This window comes from Echiichthys vipera (genome assembly GCF_963691815.1).
Source record: "Echiichthys vipera genome assembly, chromosome: 18".
NCBI classification, from domain to species: Eukaryota; Metazoa; Chordata; class Actinopteri; order Perciformes; family Trachinidae; genus Echiichthys; species Echiichthys vipera.
In genome coordinates this window covers 14,467,929-14,487,079 of record NC_139843.1, presented here as the reverse complement: position 1 = coordinate 14,487,079, position 19,151 = coordinate 14,467,929, and the positions used below count along the sequence as shown (strand labels likewise).

At 41.9% G+C, this 19,151-nt stretch overlaps 1 protein-coding gene across 10 annotated transcripts in view; it reads right to left on the bottom strand.

Moving 5' to 3' along the window:
• Positions 1 to 19,151, bottom strand: part of LOC310961260 (myosin phosphatase Rho interacting protein) — a 47,286-nt gene that overhangs the window by 4,565 nt on the left and 23,570 nt on the right. For 5 of the 10 annotated variants that reach the window (XR_014593629.1, XR_014593630.1, XR_014593631.1 and 2 more), the window contains exons 5-18: positions 17,605 to 17,689; positions 15,024 to 15,077; positions 13,976 to 14,201; positions 13,110 to 13,659; positions 11,778 to 11,919; positions 11,529 to 11,645; positions 9,882 to 9,938; positions 9,689 to 9,757; positions 9,484 to 9,573; positions 7,625 to 7,734; positions 7,425 to 7,475; positions 5,684 to 6,452; positions 5,480 to 5,596; positions 833 to 4,585 (exon numbers count right to left, since the gene is read on the bottom strand). Coding sequence is in view for 7 of the 10 variants with exons in the window: in XM_083933267.1 (XP_083789393.1) it covers positions 833 to 4,585; positions 5,480 to 5,596; positions 5,684 to 6,452; positions 7,425 to 7,475; positions 7,625 to 7,734; positions 9,484 to 9,573; positions 9,689 to 9,757; positions 9,882 to 9,938; positions 11,529 to 11,645; positions 11,778 to 11,919; positions 13,110 to 13,659; positions 13,976 to 14,201; positions 15,024 to 15,077; positions 17,605 to 17,689 (6,190 nt within the window). In the remaining 3 variants the exon portion in view is untranslated. Of the gene's footprint in view, positions 1 to 832; positions 4,586 to 5,479; positions 5,597 to 5,683; positions 6,453 to 7,424; positions 7,476 to 7,624; positions 7,735 to 9,483; positions 9,574 to 9,688; positions 9,758 to 9,881; positions 9,939 to 10,867; positions 11,185 to 11,528; positions 11,646 to 11,777; positions 11,920 to 13,109; positions 13,660 to 13,975; positions 14,202 to 15,023; positions 15,078 to 17,604; positions 17,690 to 19,151 lie in introns of those variants that run through there. The other 5 variants (XM_083933269.1, XM_083933273.1, XM_083933270.1 and 2 more) reach the window with 5 other exon arrangements.

Here is a 19,151-nt window from a genome sequence, read left to right as displayed (position 1 = left end):
TAATAGACTGCACTTCCTTCTATTTTTGAACATGGGAAATGGTATGTCTATTAATGCCCAAATGAAGAAGAAATGTTGGTGGCAAGACGGTGAAAATCTGCTACGAATAACTTTGCTTCATCATGTAAAACTGCCATGGATGCCCCAACCTGATCCACAGGAACAGCATTTTTTTCATGCGTCGTTATTGCCTGTATGATTTCAGATGCCTTTTCGGTCTTGTGTTTGCTTTTAGTACCCAGAGTCATGAACCAGAGTAAGTTTTGGTATTTGGTTGTAAAATTGCATGTCATTAAGGATATAGAAAATTTGAAAAATCTCTACAGTCATTCTGTGGAGAACATGAAAGTCTGTATCAAATTCCAAAGCAATCCATCTAGTAGTTGATAAGACTAGAGAATATTTCAGCTCATCAGTCGTTAAGATTCATCACCTGCCAGCCATGAATGTCTATACCACATTTTGTGTGGATATATTTCACAAGATAGTATTTGTACCTTTGACTCGTCATAGGCTATACATTGATAGGGATCGCTAAAGGCAATAACCCAGCAAGTTGTTAAGATATTTCAGTCATAACCAAAGTGGTGGATGAACTGACTGACCTTGAGCCAGGCTGCTTGTATGCCTCTAGGAATGCAAGCAGACTGATGTGATCTAGGTTGAAAATTTCACAAACTTACAAATAATCTCAAGACACACCATTTCCCAACTCCAAACCCTCTGTGCATATTAGTAGACAGATGGACAAAAGCAGCTTGTTATTAAGCTATCTTACTATGTATCTAGTACTTAAAATAATTCACTAAAGGTAAAATGAATGAGCAAAAACCTTAAGACTTTCAAAGTCTCTCTGGTATTTCTCTCTCAGGCTGGCCACATCTCCTTCTAGGTGCTTGCTCTGGATTTCGTCCCTCATGGTGCTCATCTGAGCCTCCAGCTCCTGGATTCGGTCCTTCAAAACCACCATGGAGTCCACCTCTGACGAGCTCCGTGCGTCCTCCCCCTTCCCCTGCTCCTCCTCTTCCATTGGTGTAGCGGCCTCATCGCAAGTAGGCGAGTAGCAAACCTCTGGACCTGTTTTGTCTTGTTGCTGCTTTTGGATATATTGAACGTTTTCCATATACTGGGAATGTAACTTTTCAATCTCCTGTTTGTGGATATGCTCGAGCTCACAGATCCGCTGTTCAAACTGCTCTTCTAGTTTCCTCACATGGCCCTCGTGCCGCTCCTCCATAGTGTCCATGTCCACCAGCAGAACTTCTAGCTTTCGTTGACTGTCAGCTGTCGTCTCCATGAGGGCCAGCTCTGTTGAGGCACGGCCTTTCTCTGCTCGGCTTAGCTCTTGCTTGTGCCTCTGCTTCAGCTCTTCAGTCTCCTTCTGGAAATGCTCCTCCAGGAGAGCCAGCCGCTCCTGCTGCTGGGAGAGTTGGTTCACGCGTTTGCTGATCTCACTCTTTAGTGTATGGTTCTCAGTCTGGAGATTGGACACTCTTTGTGTGAAGTTCAGGCGCTCGTCCTGTAAGGACGCTTCATATTTCTTTTGTAATGCACCGACATTGCGGGCATGTTGCTGGACGAGAGCATCCATGTTCTGACCGGTCTGTTTGCACCAGCCCAAGTCTTGTTTATGCATGGCCCGTAACCTGCATGCCACATAAGCCACTTGAGCCTGAATTAACGCTTCGCGCATACAGAGAGAGGTACTTGTGATATTATGTGACGTTTGGTGGCCCAGAAGAGCATGGATCATTTTAGCCAGTTCAGGATGGTTGCCACCACTTTCTATCTCTTGCGCATACTTATGGAGAATTGCGGCTTGTCTTTGAAGCTCATTAGCCAGGTTGTCATGTGCATTTTGCAGTGATTCAATAGAGTCAACTCCACAAGAGGGCATTTCTCCAGCCAAGTGTCTGTCTACAATTTCCTCAGCCAAGCCTTTAGCCTCTTCCATTTCAATTTGCTCCATGTAGGGAGCGAGTTCAGGGGGGCGAATGTCTGCTAATTTCTGTTTGCCAAACCCAAAGGTTTTTTTGACCTCTTTTATTACATTTTTCAAATCGGGCCTTTTGGAAGCTTCAATAATTGCTTCCAGAGCCATTTCCCTTTGATGTAGGTTCTCGTGAGCATCAGTCAACTCCCTTTTCAGTATTTTGAATTGCTCTTCATAGCAGAGTTTAAGGTTTTGAATAGAGTAGGCTAACTCTGCTTTAATGAAAGTGTTAAAGATAACTGTGGCATCAACATCTACATCATCTGAAATACTACCCTCTTTGGATTTAGCAACATCAGTCTCAGCTTTCTCCAATTCTTTCCAGAATGCACTCTCTAACATCAACTTCCTAGTCAAGACATCAGCATAAACTATAGCCAAGCAATCCTTGTCACCCCTTTTAATGTTCTCAATGTCTTCCCATATCTCTGCGAGAGAATGTAGGAGGTCAGACTTAGAAGTCTGTATTAACAAAGCCATTTTGTTCAAAACCACTGCTTCAAATGATAAAGTTTTGGCAAAGAGGTGCAAAGCTTCTTTATCTAGAGTCTCTGGGGTTTGCTTTTGATGGACAACTGCAGTTTGCTCTTCCACCATATTTTGACCCTGTCGGATGTACAATGATGCATTGAACAAATCGTTCTCTACCTCTGACAATGAGTGCAGCTGTGAATCGGTGGTATCATGAGAGCCACTGAGAATAGTCCTGACTTTCTCTCGACTATTTTCCACACACACCAGGGCCTTGGCATAGTGTTTATCGGCAGTACTACTCTGGATCCCACTTCCACAACTTAAGTCTTTATCAGTGTTAGGCTTTGCTTCTGTTATCTCTAGATCAATCTTGGACATGTCTTCTGCTTGGAGGGGTCGTTGATCTTCCAGATTCTGTGTGAGGTTTCTCAGTTTCTCCTCAGTGGTTAGCAGCTTAGTCTCTAGGGCACGTATGATAGAGATAAACTTCTCTGGGTCACTACTGTGAAAGAAGGTGATATCAGAGGAGATGTTTTCTTCACTTAGATTGATGTCTTCATTAACATCCTGGTTAACTTTTTGACTTGTGTCAGCAAAGGTACTGCTCACAGGGCTACTGTCCAGGCCCTCTAGATTTATGTATTTTTGGCACTGAATACTGGAAAAACGTATCCTTGGTCTCTTAGCTTGAGACTCCTTATCATCTGGGGAGTTCTCTGTCTTGGATGTACTGTCAGAGGAAAGTAAGAGGTTTGTGTTTGCTGATAAGGAGGCTGATGTTCTAAGCCTTGCCTTCTTGCACTGTTCTGGGAGTTGCTGCCTCTCCATGCATAGGTCAGCATAGCCCAGCTGCAGGGCACTGAGATGCTGTTCTAGCTCTGCTATGCGGTCTTCTGCAACCACAAGCTTAGCTTGCAGATCCTTTTCAGCACTACAAGGTTGAATCTTATCTGAGAGACTTTGATTAATTTGACAAAGAATCTCCTCCTTAGCTTGCAACTTCTGTTCTGTTTCCTCCAAGCTGTTGCCAAGTGCAGCCATTTTAATAAGGGCCTCTTTCAAGTCCTCTTCCTTGCGTTCCACTAGCCTCTCATACATCTCCTTAGTCTGCCGGATCTCCTCCTCTTTTTCTCTAAGGAACTGGCTCATTTTCTGAAACTCTTGGGTGGCCCTCTCATATGAGTGCTCCAGGGTGTAGTAATCAGTTTCTTCCGTTTCCAGACGATTGCGGAGTTTATTCACCTCACGGTCTGCTTCTGCAATCTGGTTAATAAGCTCCTGACAGCGGCAAGTGAGATGGCCTTTCTCTTCTTCTAGCCTCCGCACACTTTCCCTTAGGGACTCTAGCATGTCAGTCTTCTGGGCCAGCTCCTCTTGCAACTTCAGCATTTCCTCCCTGCATTCCTTTCCTCCAGAGGCCTGCCTCCCTCTTAACAGGGCCTCCACTTGCTGCTCAGCCTCCAGCAGTCGGTTCTCCATCTCTTTCTGTGCAGTTTCAGCCTCTGCTAATCTTCTACACAGATTCTGTCTTTCCCTCTCATGACTCTCTTGCATGCTATGCTGTTCTTTCCTCAGGCGCTCCTCTTTAAGTGCTTGACCCTCTTCAGTAGCACTTAGCCGAGCAGACACCTCTTGCAGCCTCTCCTGAAGCCTCTGTATCTCTCTCACGTGGTCTCGCTGCAGGGCCTGCTGGCGCTCCAGGTGCCTAAGGGCCTGGTTTCTCTCTAGGAGGCAGGCCTCTACTTCACGGAGTCTGTCTTCACTGTCCTTTAGCTGTGCTCGTAGGGTGGCCTCACCATGGCCATATTCCTCCTCTTGTTCCTTTGAACGATCCTGCTCTAGCTTGAGCTCATTACGCATTCTGGCCACAGCCTGTTCACTGGCCAAAATTTCAGCCATTGCAGATGCTAGTTTAGCCTGCAGAGCCTGAATACCAGCCTCATGGTGGTCCACAGCATCCTGGGCTTCTGTGTAGCTTCTCTTTAGTGTCCGAATTTGCTGCTGAGCAAGGTCCTGCTTGTGCTTTTGGGTCTCCAACTCGCCCTGCAAATCTTGATTAAGCTTGTGTAGGTGTTGCCATGGCACTCTGTGCGGTGAAGAGGACGGGGGTGTTGCACTCTTGAAAAAGATTGATGAGACAGTTTCATTAATGATATCAACTTACTCCCCCTACCATATACGGAGAACCACATCTCGGGGGTAACCAGGAAAACAAGTTATCTCCTTTCTTGGTATCAAGTTTTTTTTCCCAGCTTCCACTGTGCTTTTTCAGAGGTGACTTGGAAATTAAAGGGTCTAAATAAATAACCCCCTCCAAAGAAAGCAAAACTTTGGTGGGTCACTAACAGTGGTTTCAAAATAAAAACCAGACCAAGTAATTACCTTTTGCAAAAAAAAAAGGATGTGATACAAACAAAAAAAAACAACAAAAAAAAGAAGATATTTAGGCTCTGTGATAAGTTATAACTTAAAACTGCACAATGTTAAAACCATTAAGTTAAGTATACAATTCTGAAACACCAAAAAGCATGCAGAAATCAAGCTTGGAAAGGCCAAACAGTCAAAGCACAAATGAACAGAGAGAAAAAGCACAGCGCAAGGCTTCTTGATCAAGTTTCTTACCTTAAAGCATATCAGATCAAATCAGTTATTTTCCCAGGAGATGTGAAACTCCGTAAAAACAGTTAGTGAAAACTCATGCTAAGAACACCGCAACCATGCGTATCAGTTTCAGAGAATAAGCACCCACACCTGTTAGTAGAACTTTATACAAGTTACAGTAGCGACATAAATCTGATGAACCCATGAGCCAGTAGACTGTATAACAGAGAACAATCTGGTACAGTTGATAACATTTACTGCACCACATTAGACCAATACATGTATACCATCTTTCAAACAATAATGCTATTATAAACATTTGAATCTCAATAATACTTTGGAAAAAATTCATGTTGGAACGCTATTTTTAAACCCATACAAATCCTGCCCGATGGACGGTGAGTGTAGTACCTGCAGTATATAGCCCTCTCTGGCACTTTGTTCTCTCCCTAGTGCATTTTCCAACTGCTCTTTCAAAACGTTGTTTTGCTTCTGTAGTCGGTCCAACTCTTGCTGCTTCTGTCCCAACTAAAATAAAGAAAGAAAAGAAATAATGAATGACACAAGATGCGTCGTTACCATAAATGTGTTTATGACAACATTGAGGAAACACACCTCTTTGTCTAGCAGTGCAGCAAGTTCATGTGCGGGCAATCTGTCAGAGTTTCTTGAAGCTGTATTTATGGGCACTTGCTTCTCTTCTCTTAATGGCGTTGTCTCCACCTGATGCCATCGCTGCTCAATCTCTACTTGGACATCTGAGGTTCTGTTGTCCTTATCTTCACTAGCAGGATGCATGGCTGTAGGGTGGTCTACTTCCATCTTTCCTTGCTCTTGGCATTCTGGTGTCGATGACTGAACTGGTGGGGTAGTGTTCAGTGAGGAGGTCATGGTAACAGTAACGGTATTTGGCACGCGGGTTGTGCTGGCGGTGCTATGTGGAGGGACACCCCTTCTAACACTCTCCTTTTCTGCTTCTACTGTCATAGAAGGTGGGTGAGCACCTGACACAGATGAGGTTTGGAGGGAGGAGGTAGAGACAGGAGAGGACGCTAATGAGGAAGGGGAAGAGGAAGGAGAGCAATATGAGGATACTGTAGAGAATGAAGAGCTGAGGTCGACCGTGTCTGCTCGTTCCTTCACATGCTTTTCTGTCTGTTCCATTTTGAACTCAGACCAGTCAAAAGTCTTGGAGCGACCCTCTCGTCTGCGTTCACGAACTCGGCTTTTACGGGGCTCAGAAGAAAGGCCGCAGACATTGTTGCTGGCTGGTTGCCTGTGGACATCAGGCTTGGGTGCCTCAGGACTGGGGCTCGGTTCAGGGCTGGCCTGTGAACATGGCTCCAACATACCTTGGGCTTTTGTCTTCTCCTCGGGGAGGGATCTGAATGAACAAAAAGAAAAAAAAAAAAGGATATTTAAAATGGCTTTAACCAAACACAATCATGCATTTTTACATTTATATAGGCTCAAGCTACAACATTGTTACATACAACTTTGCTGGACAAACAACAATGCATACATTTGTGGCACAGCAGCATAATCTAATTACGCATTAAAAGCATGGTCATCATTGAAATGCATCAAAGTCAAAGCATCAGCAACAAGATGCATATATGGCACACTGCATTAGGCTACAAGCAGCTTTGGGATAGATGGTTGTGATCCGAGGTCGGCTGCCTTTACTCGCCATGTTAATGCTATTTGTATACAGGGGGGCAGAGCATTTTTAAAAGAATGACCTGACAGAATAGTCTATTTTCACCACGTTGTGAGTAGAGGTGTCAGGAGGTATGAGTAATGGGAAAATGAGAAGGGACAGAGCTCAAGAAGGAGAAAGAGGTGTCTGTGAGGAGTCTTTGCAGAAATAACAAATATATCACACGTGCCCTTGAAAAAAAATGCTTAAGAGACACAGTAGCAGAGTTTGTGGCTCAGTAAATGTGGTTATACTCAGCTTTTAAAAAACACAAAAATAAATGTTTAGGCAGTTTTAAAAAAATCTGTTTTGGAACATTTACAAGAAAAAAAAGTAGATCTTTATATCCCAGCTCTTCTCTCCACTCACACAAGGCTTTTCCATCTGTGCTTCAGTTGCGATTGTGTTGTTGATCATTTCCAAAAGTCACATTACAATAAACGTTAAAATTACTCTCTGCTGTTGATCAACAAAGGGTTGGGTAAGTCATTCTAGTATGTTGATGTGATTGCGATGTGTGTCTCTACAGTGGCACAACTGACAGGGAGACATTACTCAACAATCACATGACATAGGGTGGGACGACAAACACGCTGGGGCTGACATTGCTGAGCAATTACATCACTGTTCGAGGAGGGGGGGGGGTATTCAACGCACAAGCACTCCAACCTGGGCTTCAGAACGGATAGTTTCAGAGAGATGTTTTTCCTGGAAGCAGGTTGAAAATACCGGATGAGGGAGGAAGAGAAAGAAGAAAAGGGAAGTTGAGGAGGAGAGAGGGATTAAAATAATATAAGTGAGGAAAGCAGTCGTTACATCTGCCGGTGGTTTAAGTGTTAATCCTCTTTGGGTATTACCGGGTGACATCGGGGGCAATAGTGGGTCGCACATTCTTCATGATGGCCTGAATCCAGTTGCGACGGATTCCAGAGGTCATGGCTGACAGGGTGCACGCTCCCTCTTTACACTGAAAACAGAAACACAATTTATTTAAATGACTGACAGGGACGAGGCAACATGTGGATTAAAATACCTTTTGACACTCGAGGCACTCGTTTTTGAACAAGCCTAACATAGATGAACAAACTGTGAAAAGAGAACAAAACATCCATGACCTCCCTTTGCCTTTGCTTGACTCTGTTGTGCTGTTAAACCACACTGAGCTCAGGTTTTGAAAGCTTGCTTGAAAGTATCACACTGACACAAAGCTGAGGAGAAATATGTATTTTAGGCTGTAACACAAGTATGCTATTCAATTCAAATTGACCGTGTAATCAAATCTACAGTCCACTCGGTTAGGTGTCATTTGCTAGATTTCGTCCTCTATGGTTGCTGCACAAAGTAATAGCAAAATGCAGAGTTTTAAAAATGCAACCAAGGCAACCATTAACAAAAACCTAATGTTAATTTCTTTCTTTAATGTGGAAAAAAACAATGGGTTTCGGTTGTTGCCCTAAACACCCAGTACACGGTACCTTCGGAATGTTGCTCTGTCACAATTTTAGGAAGTTTGAGGGCAGTTTAGGTTGGGTGTGAAACTGGTGCTTTACTGCTACTAATCTATTACATTGAACAAGATATTACAATCAATTATATAAATATTTTATTGTTAATAGTGTCTGGCTTTATTTAGTCGATACCCATCTTCTTAATTCATTGGACTGCAAAATAAAAACAATTTTTAGAAAATGGTTCTGAGCAGCAGAAATCTCCATTTGCCGTGTGTGAAATGCATTTAACTTAAACCTTATGTACAGGGACCTCCATTGGAAGTTAAGTGATTTCTACAAGAACACAGGTATTCACTAAAGCTCCTGAGGAAACAGTCGTTTCGTCTTAGAACCCTTTATTCTACTGCTTTAACTGCAATGACAGTACAACATTCCCTCCAAGTCTGATCATGGAGCAGAGGGAGTAGACATAAATACTGGAGTTATTAATTTCTTGACACCAAACCCATGTTGTTCTCAGCCAGAGACAACGATCCCCTGAGTTCTCTATTTCTGACTTCCTCCGCAGCGAGCAGCTGAGGATGCTGCTTCTAACTGATGTAAACAAAAGAAATGACCTTGTAGCTACTGTTCTCCTCATATAGGATTATGGCACGTTTAAATCTATATGTAGCAGGAACAAATCTCACACTGACATCAAATGGATAACGACTAAACTGCATTGTAACTATATGCGTCCAGTAAGTATTTTGCCAGCAACAAGTGCTAAAAATGTTTAATGGCTGAAGGATTATATGACAAAGTAATCTGTCATAGGCTTCACAGCAGCCTCCACAGAACTGCAAAACTGTTATGCAATTAGGGGTCAGAGTTAAATTACTGTAAACATAATTGTTTTTGAAAGGGAGTGTTATTGAGTAGATGTGGACAAGGACAGGGCTTTTGAATGCAAGAGGTTAGGTAAACATATTGTGCAGGATGAGAGGCACATTGGTTCAGAGAGACAAGCAGGGCTGGCAACGGCTGTAGCAGATTTAGACCACCCTGATGTCAGCGTCTCACAGAGAGATGACAAGTCAAGAGACATCAGTCATGACAGACAAAGAATCTTTTCACAAAGATAAAACCTGATAGCTCAAGTTGCACCCCATGGTGTCGAAGGCTGTTTATAGACTGGAAAAGCTCGAGTTTGTAGACAATGAGTTTCATATTTACTGGTGATTTATGATGCGGGACTATTGATGACATGAAGAATCACCACTCACCAGGATTTGAAAGCCGTAATTCCTCTGGACCGGGAACTCTTTGACATCATAACATGTGGAGAGGTCGATCTCACCATCCAGCTCTGAAGCCTAAGGGGAAAAATAAGGTTTAAAAAACACTAACAATGAAGAAACAGAACAAACAACAACTGTGTTCATCTAAATTGCCTATTCATTACAATTAAATACCAAGTGAAAGTTTTACCTCCTCGGCTATTGAATCCTTGTAGTACCTCAAACTCTGATCTGTCAGGACAAACCAGTGTTTCTTCCACTAAGGGGAAAAAAGACACCATTAGTTGGATTTTACCAGTCTATGAGTATAGTATAATATTTTATTTAGGAGAAGCGGATGTCATTTAATTATTGAATTATCATCAATATTGAAAGCAAATTACCATTCCATCGTCATACAGCTTTGTCATCCATCCTTTTTTGAAGTTCAGCAGATCTGGCTGCAATTAAGACAAATATAACTTAAATTCAATGTGATATCATATGATGCAACTACATTATAACTAATTAAAAACCAACAAAAGGAAAAATGCATCTACTTGGTGACTTGCGACTAAACATCAACCACACCTATAGAAACAAAAAGTTTGAAAACAGTAAATCTTGAAACATTTTGTGCAAATGTGTTGGTATATTAGAAGTCATCATTAAGGATCCCACCCCTTCTTAAACATCAATTCAAAAGAAATTCAAGTACCTTCTTAATAACTTTCCATGCCCAATTCCCTCAATTTCAAGGACCAGACACGGCATAGTTTTAAGGATAGTTTAAAGGTTAACTACCGTTACAACACTGAGGAATTGTTTGAATCAGAAACAATGATACAACTGCAGGAGATACACACTGTACTTTTTCATTTTTTTTATTAATGTTGGCAGAATACCTTACGGAATCGAGATTTGACGAAAGTATCCCCTGAAGTAAAAAATATATAACCAAAAAGAACTTCAATGTTTATTCTTGCACAAAATATATAAATTCAAGCACTTTAATGAACCTGGTCTATTTATGTCTCATTTAAAAAAATTTTAAGACCTTAATTTTTCTCTTAAAATTCACAAATTGTTAAGGATTTCAAGGACCTCTTGGAACCATGCATTCTACACTGATGTAATCAGAATATGTCATTAACATCTTCCAAAACACTACTGCATTTGTGTGCATTTGTTTACATTTAGGTCACTACCTCAGCTCATGAAGTCTAAGTGGACAGAGTATGTGGCTCCAGCTAGAGAGACCGACTGGCGGGAGCTGGACTTTCCCTGTGAAACACAAACTGCTGCGCATCGAAACCAAGCTCAAGTCTGTTTATAGACTTCTAAAGTAAATCATTCATCCAGAACCTGGCCTCTGCTCACTCAACAATACCTTGTTTTTGTTGAGCTTCATCAGGTGTGGTGTCACCGCCTGGCAGAGAGTCATTCTGATGGCTAACTGCCTTTACTTCTTATGTTGACAATCTGTTTCTTTCCGTCTGTCCCGAGGATATACTCACTACTGCGGCTCCTTCTGTGCTGGCTATTTATAATCATCAGTAGCAGTGGCGGCAGTGGTGTGTACATGGATGTGTGCGGGTGTGTTTGAGTGAGTGGTGTGGGGGGGTTCTGGCAGCTGCAGCTCAGTCAGAGACACAAACCACACACTGGCTGGTTCATCCCTGCAGCCCTGTACAGACCTTGGATCAGTAGCAGTTTGTCAGACTGGTAGGAGTCAGAAGTCAGGAAGACACCAATGAAACCTTAAGCTACTTTAATCTCACAAAAAGTGTGCAAGGTGTGCAATATGGTGTGCAAGTAAGCGACCGCATGGGTGCATGTGTAATTGAAATTCAATTATGTACGCTGACCAGTGCGTACTGTCATTCTCCCGAGCAGTGCACATCACAAAAAAAGTAGTTTTTCAGTGGTGCAGAGGGAGAAAAAAACAACAAAAAAAACAAACATCATCGGCTGGAGTTACAAAGCCATTTGATGATTTCATAGTCCACTGGTTAGGGCACCTAGATGTTAGAAGTACTGTCGGTACTCACAGTCATTGAGGACTCGTTGACTCTGCGGTCCAGTGACTTGGCTCTTCTTAAATTAGCAAAAGTAGAGCTGGACACATCAGGGACTGAGCGGTCCTTTCCAGCATCTAGCGACATCTCCTATAAATAGAAATTAGTATTAGAAATTCAAGCCATCCCTCTCAAAGTGAGAGATTATGTCCAACTTAACTTAGTGAATTCTTTTGGCATTTTAGTTTTAGTTGTTCAAGATTAACGAAGAGAATAGCATACATGTTTGTTAGCCAGATAGCGCCTCTCGCTGCGACCTTGCCTCTGGATTAGCGTGGCGTTAGTGGAGGGCTCACTGGAGCTGCTTGTGTCCATGCGCTCAACAGGCTGACCCTCCTCAAATCGGCCAATGACTTGAGCACGCCTATGAGACACATAAAGACCAATTCTTTCCAAAGAGGTACTCAATATAAACAAAAAAACATACAGTATTTCACTCAACGTAAAAGTCTTGCCTGACGATGAGGTAAATATATCAATCCTTAAAAAATAACCTTTGCATCATTCAAAAGAAATTCTTAAAAAATGCAGCAGATCATCATCAAACTGTGGCGGAATCAGCATAAAACAAGACAAAAGCATGACATGAGAGCAAAGTTGAGCCAAAATCAACAATCAACAATCAGTACTTTCCACCATTACAGCATAACATTTACATATAATACGTAGGAAATTTGACTTTGGACATCCTTCCAGAGTTAAAGTCCCTTACATAGACAACAATGTGCAAGGTAGAGGTAATTTCCCCAAAGAGAACAATCCAGAGATACATCAAAGAATAAAGATTAAAAGATGAGAGATTAAACTTTAAAGAAAGGGAAAATGACCAGGATGGTGGATTAAACAAATTGCAGAAGTGACAGCAATGGTAACACAGTTGGTGTTACCTCTTTGTATATGTGTATATGTGTGTGTGCATGTGTGCATGTGTGCATGTGTGTATGTGTGTGTGTGTGTGTGTGTGTGTGTGTGTGTGTGTGTGTGCTTGTGCTCCCAGGCAGTGCAGAGATGAAATGAGAGAAAGCAGGAATCAGCGGTGACCAGTAGGGAACAGCATTGGGACAGGGGTGGAAGGGTTGGTTGAGCATTAGCCCTGAGAAGCTCTGTTCAGTTGCCCCTGGAAAAGATTGAAAGGACAAAACAAACTAGCAAAGTAGCAAGAGCCAAAGGTAAGAGATCAATAAAAAAGAAAGTAAAACATGCATTTCAATCCCCAAATCATTAATGGGAAACCACTGGTATATTAGGGGAGGCAGCAATAGCAAAAGATGCTCAAGTGTCTCAAGGACAGCAGCCACAGGGTGGTGCTAAAAAACGAAAATACTGAACATTTTAAGCAATGCATGAGCTTCATATAAAAGAGTCCTTGGCATGCTATGTATATGGTTTAAGGCTATGCCAAGACCTAACAACCAGTGGCTCAATAATGATCCCATGGTTGGCTGCCATTATAAACCCAAGTGAATCTGCGTTTACGTTTCTGCTATGAGATATGCAACTCAAAATTTCTCTGCAGCATCTATTTTTGCATGACACTTGTCCATAACCTCTTACCTGCGCTCCTCCCCAAACAGTCTGGCCACCTCCTCTCTGCCAGGACTCCGTGTCCGTGCCCTCAGCTCTTGGCGCTTTTTTTCTGAGCGGAAGGCTTCGCGGTAACTCATTCTGCGAGCCCGTGGCACATCAGACAGCGCTGCGTACTCCCTGCCCGGCCGGCCCACTCTGCCTCCTCCACCACTGACACTACCGGTGCTTCCTCCACCACCACTGTGCCCCTCCCAGGTGGGTGTACTACCGCTGGGCTCAGAGTCCAGCGAGCTCTGAGAGGAGCTAATGGTGGAGTAGCTGGGGGAAACAAGCACACCTGGAGAAGGGAGAGGATCTTGGGAGGGTTGATAAGGGGGAGTTTGGGATTCAGACTCAGAGTTGTACCTGGGACTGAGAGCTCCTATAGAGGAGGAAGATGCTGAAGAGGTCAGGGGCAGATGCTGGGGTGGTTGAGAGTGCTGTGCAGACTGTGGAAAAGGCTCCGACTTGGTCTTCTCCAGGGAAAAGTAACCACTCTCCACTCGTACCTTGCGTCCAGTGCTCATGGTGCCACCATCTGAAGCAAGGACACAGTGACACCGATTAGAAACACCCAAATCAGCGTAGTGTTAAATATGTGAACATACATATCATATCTGCTGTACAAAATAGTGACTTGACAACAAGTCACTCTTTCACCAAACAGGGAAGACTGATTGTCAAGTGCCTGAAAAAGATTATGCTTATACCACAGGGTGAAAAAAATTAAAAAGGAGGCTAGGTGACAGTGCCTTCATGTTAGCTGTGAGTAGCAACTTAGTGACCTAGTTCTAATAACTGACTCAGATATACAGTACGTTGAGGAATTTACATGACGTCATCTTAATCCTCACCGTCTTGAGTAGTGGTGCTGGAGTCTGGTTGGCTCTGGCTCAGCAGGCTGAGACAGGAGGCACTGCGGCTGCAGGGGATGGTGGATCTGCTCCAGCGGCTCTCCTCCTGCCACAGAGTGGCACGGCTCATTGGGACACACTCAGCACTGGCAATGCTGCTGGGAAGGCAAGGAATGCTTCCCCCGCTGCTGTTGCTGGTCACCGTCACTTTGGCAGGGCCAGGCTCCTGGGTGTGGGTTTGGGTTGGAAGGAGTGGATGGGAAGAGGAAATCATAGAATGGGAGGTAAGGTCACAGATAGACTACAAAAAAAGGAATATAAGAAGGGGAAACATTGAACAACAATTTAATTCTGAAGAAGGAAAGGAAAATGTCTTTAAATACTGACTTCTTGATGCTCCATTGTATGCCTACTCTCAGCTAATACAGTGTTGTCGTGATTTGCCATTATACCACATTATCTCACTTATATTGTTTTTTTTTGTTACATTTCTGACGTTGAAAGGTACAAAGCAAAAGCAAACTGCTTTCATCATAGGTAAAATTACAAATTCTGAGGAGAGAGGAAAAATCTTGACAGCTTGACAAAGAACAAAGAGCTCATTATTGGCACCTGTATTATTGAAGGATACATAGCTAAAAAAACAGAAAGACATTCTGCAGGCAGCATATATTGAAATAGAATATCTAGGATAAAAATCATATAAATCATCTTCATCTGATTGACAAAGAGCAATCAAAATGAAACACCCATTGCTGTTGTGTTCACAGTTTGATGTCACCAGTACATATGGAGTTTGTAAGAAGAGAAAGCAAGATTTTCAAAGCAAACCCTCAAACATCAGCATACTGTAAAAATCGCCACAAACATGCTTTTGTGCCAAGAATCACTCTTTTAGTATCAGAGAGGAAAGCAAAAAGCATATCGTTTTTATTCACCCATCACCTGGATTGATTGATTGATTGATTGTAATAAATATAATTTATTAGATGATTTCAAAGACACTAAGGGTGAACCCAGAGAAAACGTTTGGCCGAGCTGAACTCACTGGGTGTCCATTCATGTCTTCAGTGGAAAAACGCTGGCTTGCAGTGTCTCCACCCTGGTAATCACAAAAATCCTTTGATGTTAATGCTTGCTGTGTATTTATAATCACTACAGGTAGACCCAAAAATCTGTCTCACTGATTTCATAGTTTTATGCAACATCTGCACTAGGGTGTTTAGATTTGTTCTTATTTACGCTAAAATACATGCAAAATATATAAAATAAAACACTATAACAAGCATTTTATTGCTAAAAGACAAAACAAGAATCAGAAAGTAAAAATGCCTTTACGTTATATATCATATATTTACATTCAAGGTCAGGTGCTTCAATTTAGAGGCACTACCCAGAAGGCAAACATGTTACAGTGCTCAAGTATTTACAGCAGTTTCTAAGCATCTGTCTCCAGGAACTAAAGTCAAAGTGGGAGGAGGGCTTTGAAGTGGAAATGTGAGCCTTAACATAACTGAGTATTTATCGCCGACAATCTCACATTTCCATCCCAAAACAACATAACAGCCCATGAGACACTGATAGAAACTGACAGTTGATAAGCAGTGAAAGCATAATCATCCTCACACGCTATAATTATATGACTTGGCCTTGACCACTTGACTGTTATTTTAAGTGGTGCTCACTTCACACATATGCAAGAAAAAAAGATGGATCCCCATTTTTCAGCATTGACCAGGTTCTGCGCAATTATTGTTGTTGAAGCAGACATCAAGAACTTATTGATACGATAAACCATAGTTTATAGTATGTACATTTGTCTACACAGGAACGTATTGTTGATGAACACAGCAACAAAGAAAGGCAGACATAAATGGCGGAGGTCATATTGGACACAGTCAAGGTCAACATTGTGTCACCACTGTCTCTTTATAAATGAGCCCGTTAGTGTCAGCCTGGCAAGGTCACAATCTGATTCAGGGCGCCGTCATTAGAGAGACCAGACAATGAACTTCAGAGAGAATTCTGTGTGCGCTCACCACAATTTGACCTCAAATCAAAAAGGAGGTACGGAAGGGGGAAGCTGTATCCCACAGTGGGAGGTCTGTACAATATTATATGATGTCATACATTTCTTTGCATCACCGAAACTATTATTATGGTAATAAAGCTTTACCTAAGCCCCTTGTTTTATTTCTACCTCTAGAAATCGGACATGAACAGGGCATCATGAATTCAACTGTGTATGGTTTACAGTGGCTAAACTTTGTGTAGATAAACCCAATAAATGATTTATTTCTAGATTCCTTCTAGACCCAACGTGAAATTCTCTTTCTGGGTTGCTCTACAGTGTGATCAGTGTGGAGAGTCAGCTAATGAACAGCACTACTGGGAAGTCCCAAAGTCCACCTATATTGTCAATATGTCAAAGCAGAGGCTCAGGGCTATCAGTGAGAAGAAAAAAATGTTTGTAGGATCCTTCATGAAGAGTTCACTCACAGCACTGAAATGTAATGTAACATTCAGAAATTGGTACAAAACAACGTAAACTCCTAGAAAATGACGTTCCCATACAACAAACTGCACTCCTACTTTTTGTTTTACAGGGGACACGAACAGCAGTCTCCTGGGTGAAAGTTCTGTGACATTAGCATTTTGAACTTCCACAGAATATGTAGATAGCGATGTTCATTCAAATCTGTGATATTTTAGTTTTTAGGGTTTAGGTCAGGAAGTCAGTGTTGGTCAAGGACACTTTTCCAAACCTTAGCTTGGAGTCCTGAATCTGACTTGTCCAACTAAGAGTTAATTTACAAAAAAAAAAATCTGTTTTGACCTTGCATACAAGGTTAATGACTGAACGGGCAGCACCCGGGTCAAAAGCCTGGCAGGTGAGACAGCAGCTGCTGGACGAGACAATGAAACAGAGTGCACCAGCAAATTTATAAGCGAGAGGACCATGGTCACATTGCTGGAAGTTACGGCTGAATTTTATTTTAGCAGGCAGCTGTCATCATTACCCTTGATTGTTTGCTCAGCACCATTTTGATAGCTCATATATGTTTGCTGCCTCAAGTATGTCACCTGTTTTACTTCTATAAAAACAGAGCATAAACTGTTTATTATGTTGCTGAGAGAGAATCTCTCTCTCTGTTTAAGTGGATGAAAAGCCTCCATACTGCATACTTCCACGGCACTCGCTGTCCTTAAATGTGCGCATGTTCTTTTCTTGCTATGTGGATCATTTATAATGCTCACCTTATCTCAAACAGTGTTGATCTAAAGTCATAGCCACCCTTCAAAGTGTGAGAATGAAATCATACACCACATATACAGGATATGACTTCATTTATTTAATCACATGAAGCCAATGATCTCAAAATACTGTTAATTTGTATTCTCACTAAAGCTGTAACATCCTCTCATTCTCTACTGAACATCTGTGCACAGACACAAGTTTGTCAGGGTTACGCAGCATTCAAGAGCCCATCCTTACACAATAGAAAAAAGAATTCAAAAAAATATCACACGTGACCTTCATCTGAATTTGGCAACTTACTACTTGTACATTGTTCAGATTGAGCAAGGTAAAAGCACTTTGCTAAGGAGTTTCTGAATAGTTGCATTACCTGGTGAGTGGGTGGATCAACCTTGCGTTTTTTCTTCTGGTTCTGCTTGTTGGTCCGAGGGTATACAGTCAGAGCCTCCTGCCACCTAGGAATAGTGAAACTGTCAAAGTGTTGTTCTTGGGACACAAAATACAGACTATAAAAACCCTGCATCAGTGGTGGATCAATATATGACTGGGACAAAGTTCTCTGCAGCAAAATATAAACTGTTATCCTTGCCAGGATAATCATGTGCATGGTCTAATACTACTAACGGATAGAAAAAGATATAACTATACTGTAAATTAAACACACTGTAGTCTCTAAACAGTGAGCTAATGCAGCGAAGGAGGACCTTTGGTCACCGTATAATCCTCTAGGTGGCAACACAGAGCATCTTAAATCCTCTTATGTTTACATTTGATTTTCCATTGATCATTTAGGTCTGCTTTTAAGCGCTGTGTGTGTGCTCTTTACTAATAAGGCAATTAATGAGGACCCTTCTAATTAGCTGGGGTGGTTTTGGTTTAAGCATTGTGCTTGAATAAAGTAAATAAATGATTTACTTCACAGCACAAACTATACTCCCACGCTCATAGCTTTTCAATGCCACTGTGCCATCACACGCTACTGTAGCACCATTATTCAACTTCCACACATGGTTATGCATGTGAATTCTCAATCAAAAACATTTGGATTAGTTCTAACTTGGGGGAAGTTCACCAAGTTTAACTAAAATGCTCATGCTTGGTCTTAAAGCTGAAGAAGTCAACTTTAACTTTCTATAAAAAAAATTTAAATAAAAAAAGTTTTTCACTATATACTGACAGCATTTTGAGACAGGCGATCTGTGAATAGTCATGTACCTCTTTCTCCACCTGCTGCTCCCTGGGTGCTCCTGATGGCATCTGCAAGATTCCACTGGGACTGACCTAAAATAACCAGAACAGAAGAGTCTCTGACGCAGTCAAGGACTGCTTGTGAACTCTGATCAAACTGTGAAACAGTGCTGATCAAATAGGAATCAAGATTATGTTAATGTATTGCCCATTTCTAGCATAAAGTGTGTTCAGAATCATATTACATTATACCGTTTAGCTGTAAAATGAACAGCAAGTCGAGTCAAAACCAAGCACCGCCCACCAGCAGACCAGCTGGACAAACGTTCTTATTTCACAGCTAAACAGTACAGTACAGAATTTTCACAGTTTGATCAGAGTTCACGAGCAGTCATTGACTTCATCATCAGAGACTCCTCTGTTTGATTGGTTGTCTTAGGCTGTGGAATCTTGCAGATGCCATTAGCAACATCCAGGCAGCAGCAGGGAGAGATAGAGGTACAATACTTTTTCACAGATTGTCCGTCTCATAGTAATGTCCAGTTTGTTTTTTATAGAAAGTTGCCTCCTTCAGCTCTTAATAAAACTAGACTAAAATGTCCATAGATTTACTGGACTAAGACAAAGTCTCCAGAGTTTCTACTAAAACCTGACTAAAATAAGAATGATAAAATGGAGAAAATATAAAACTGACCTCAAATTTTGATCTCAGGACTAACTAATATCAAG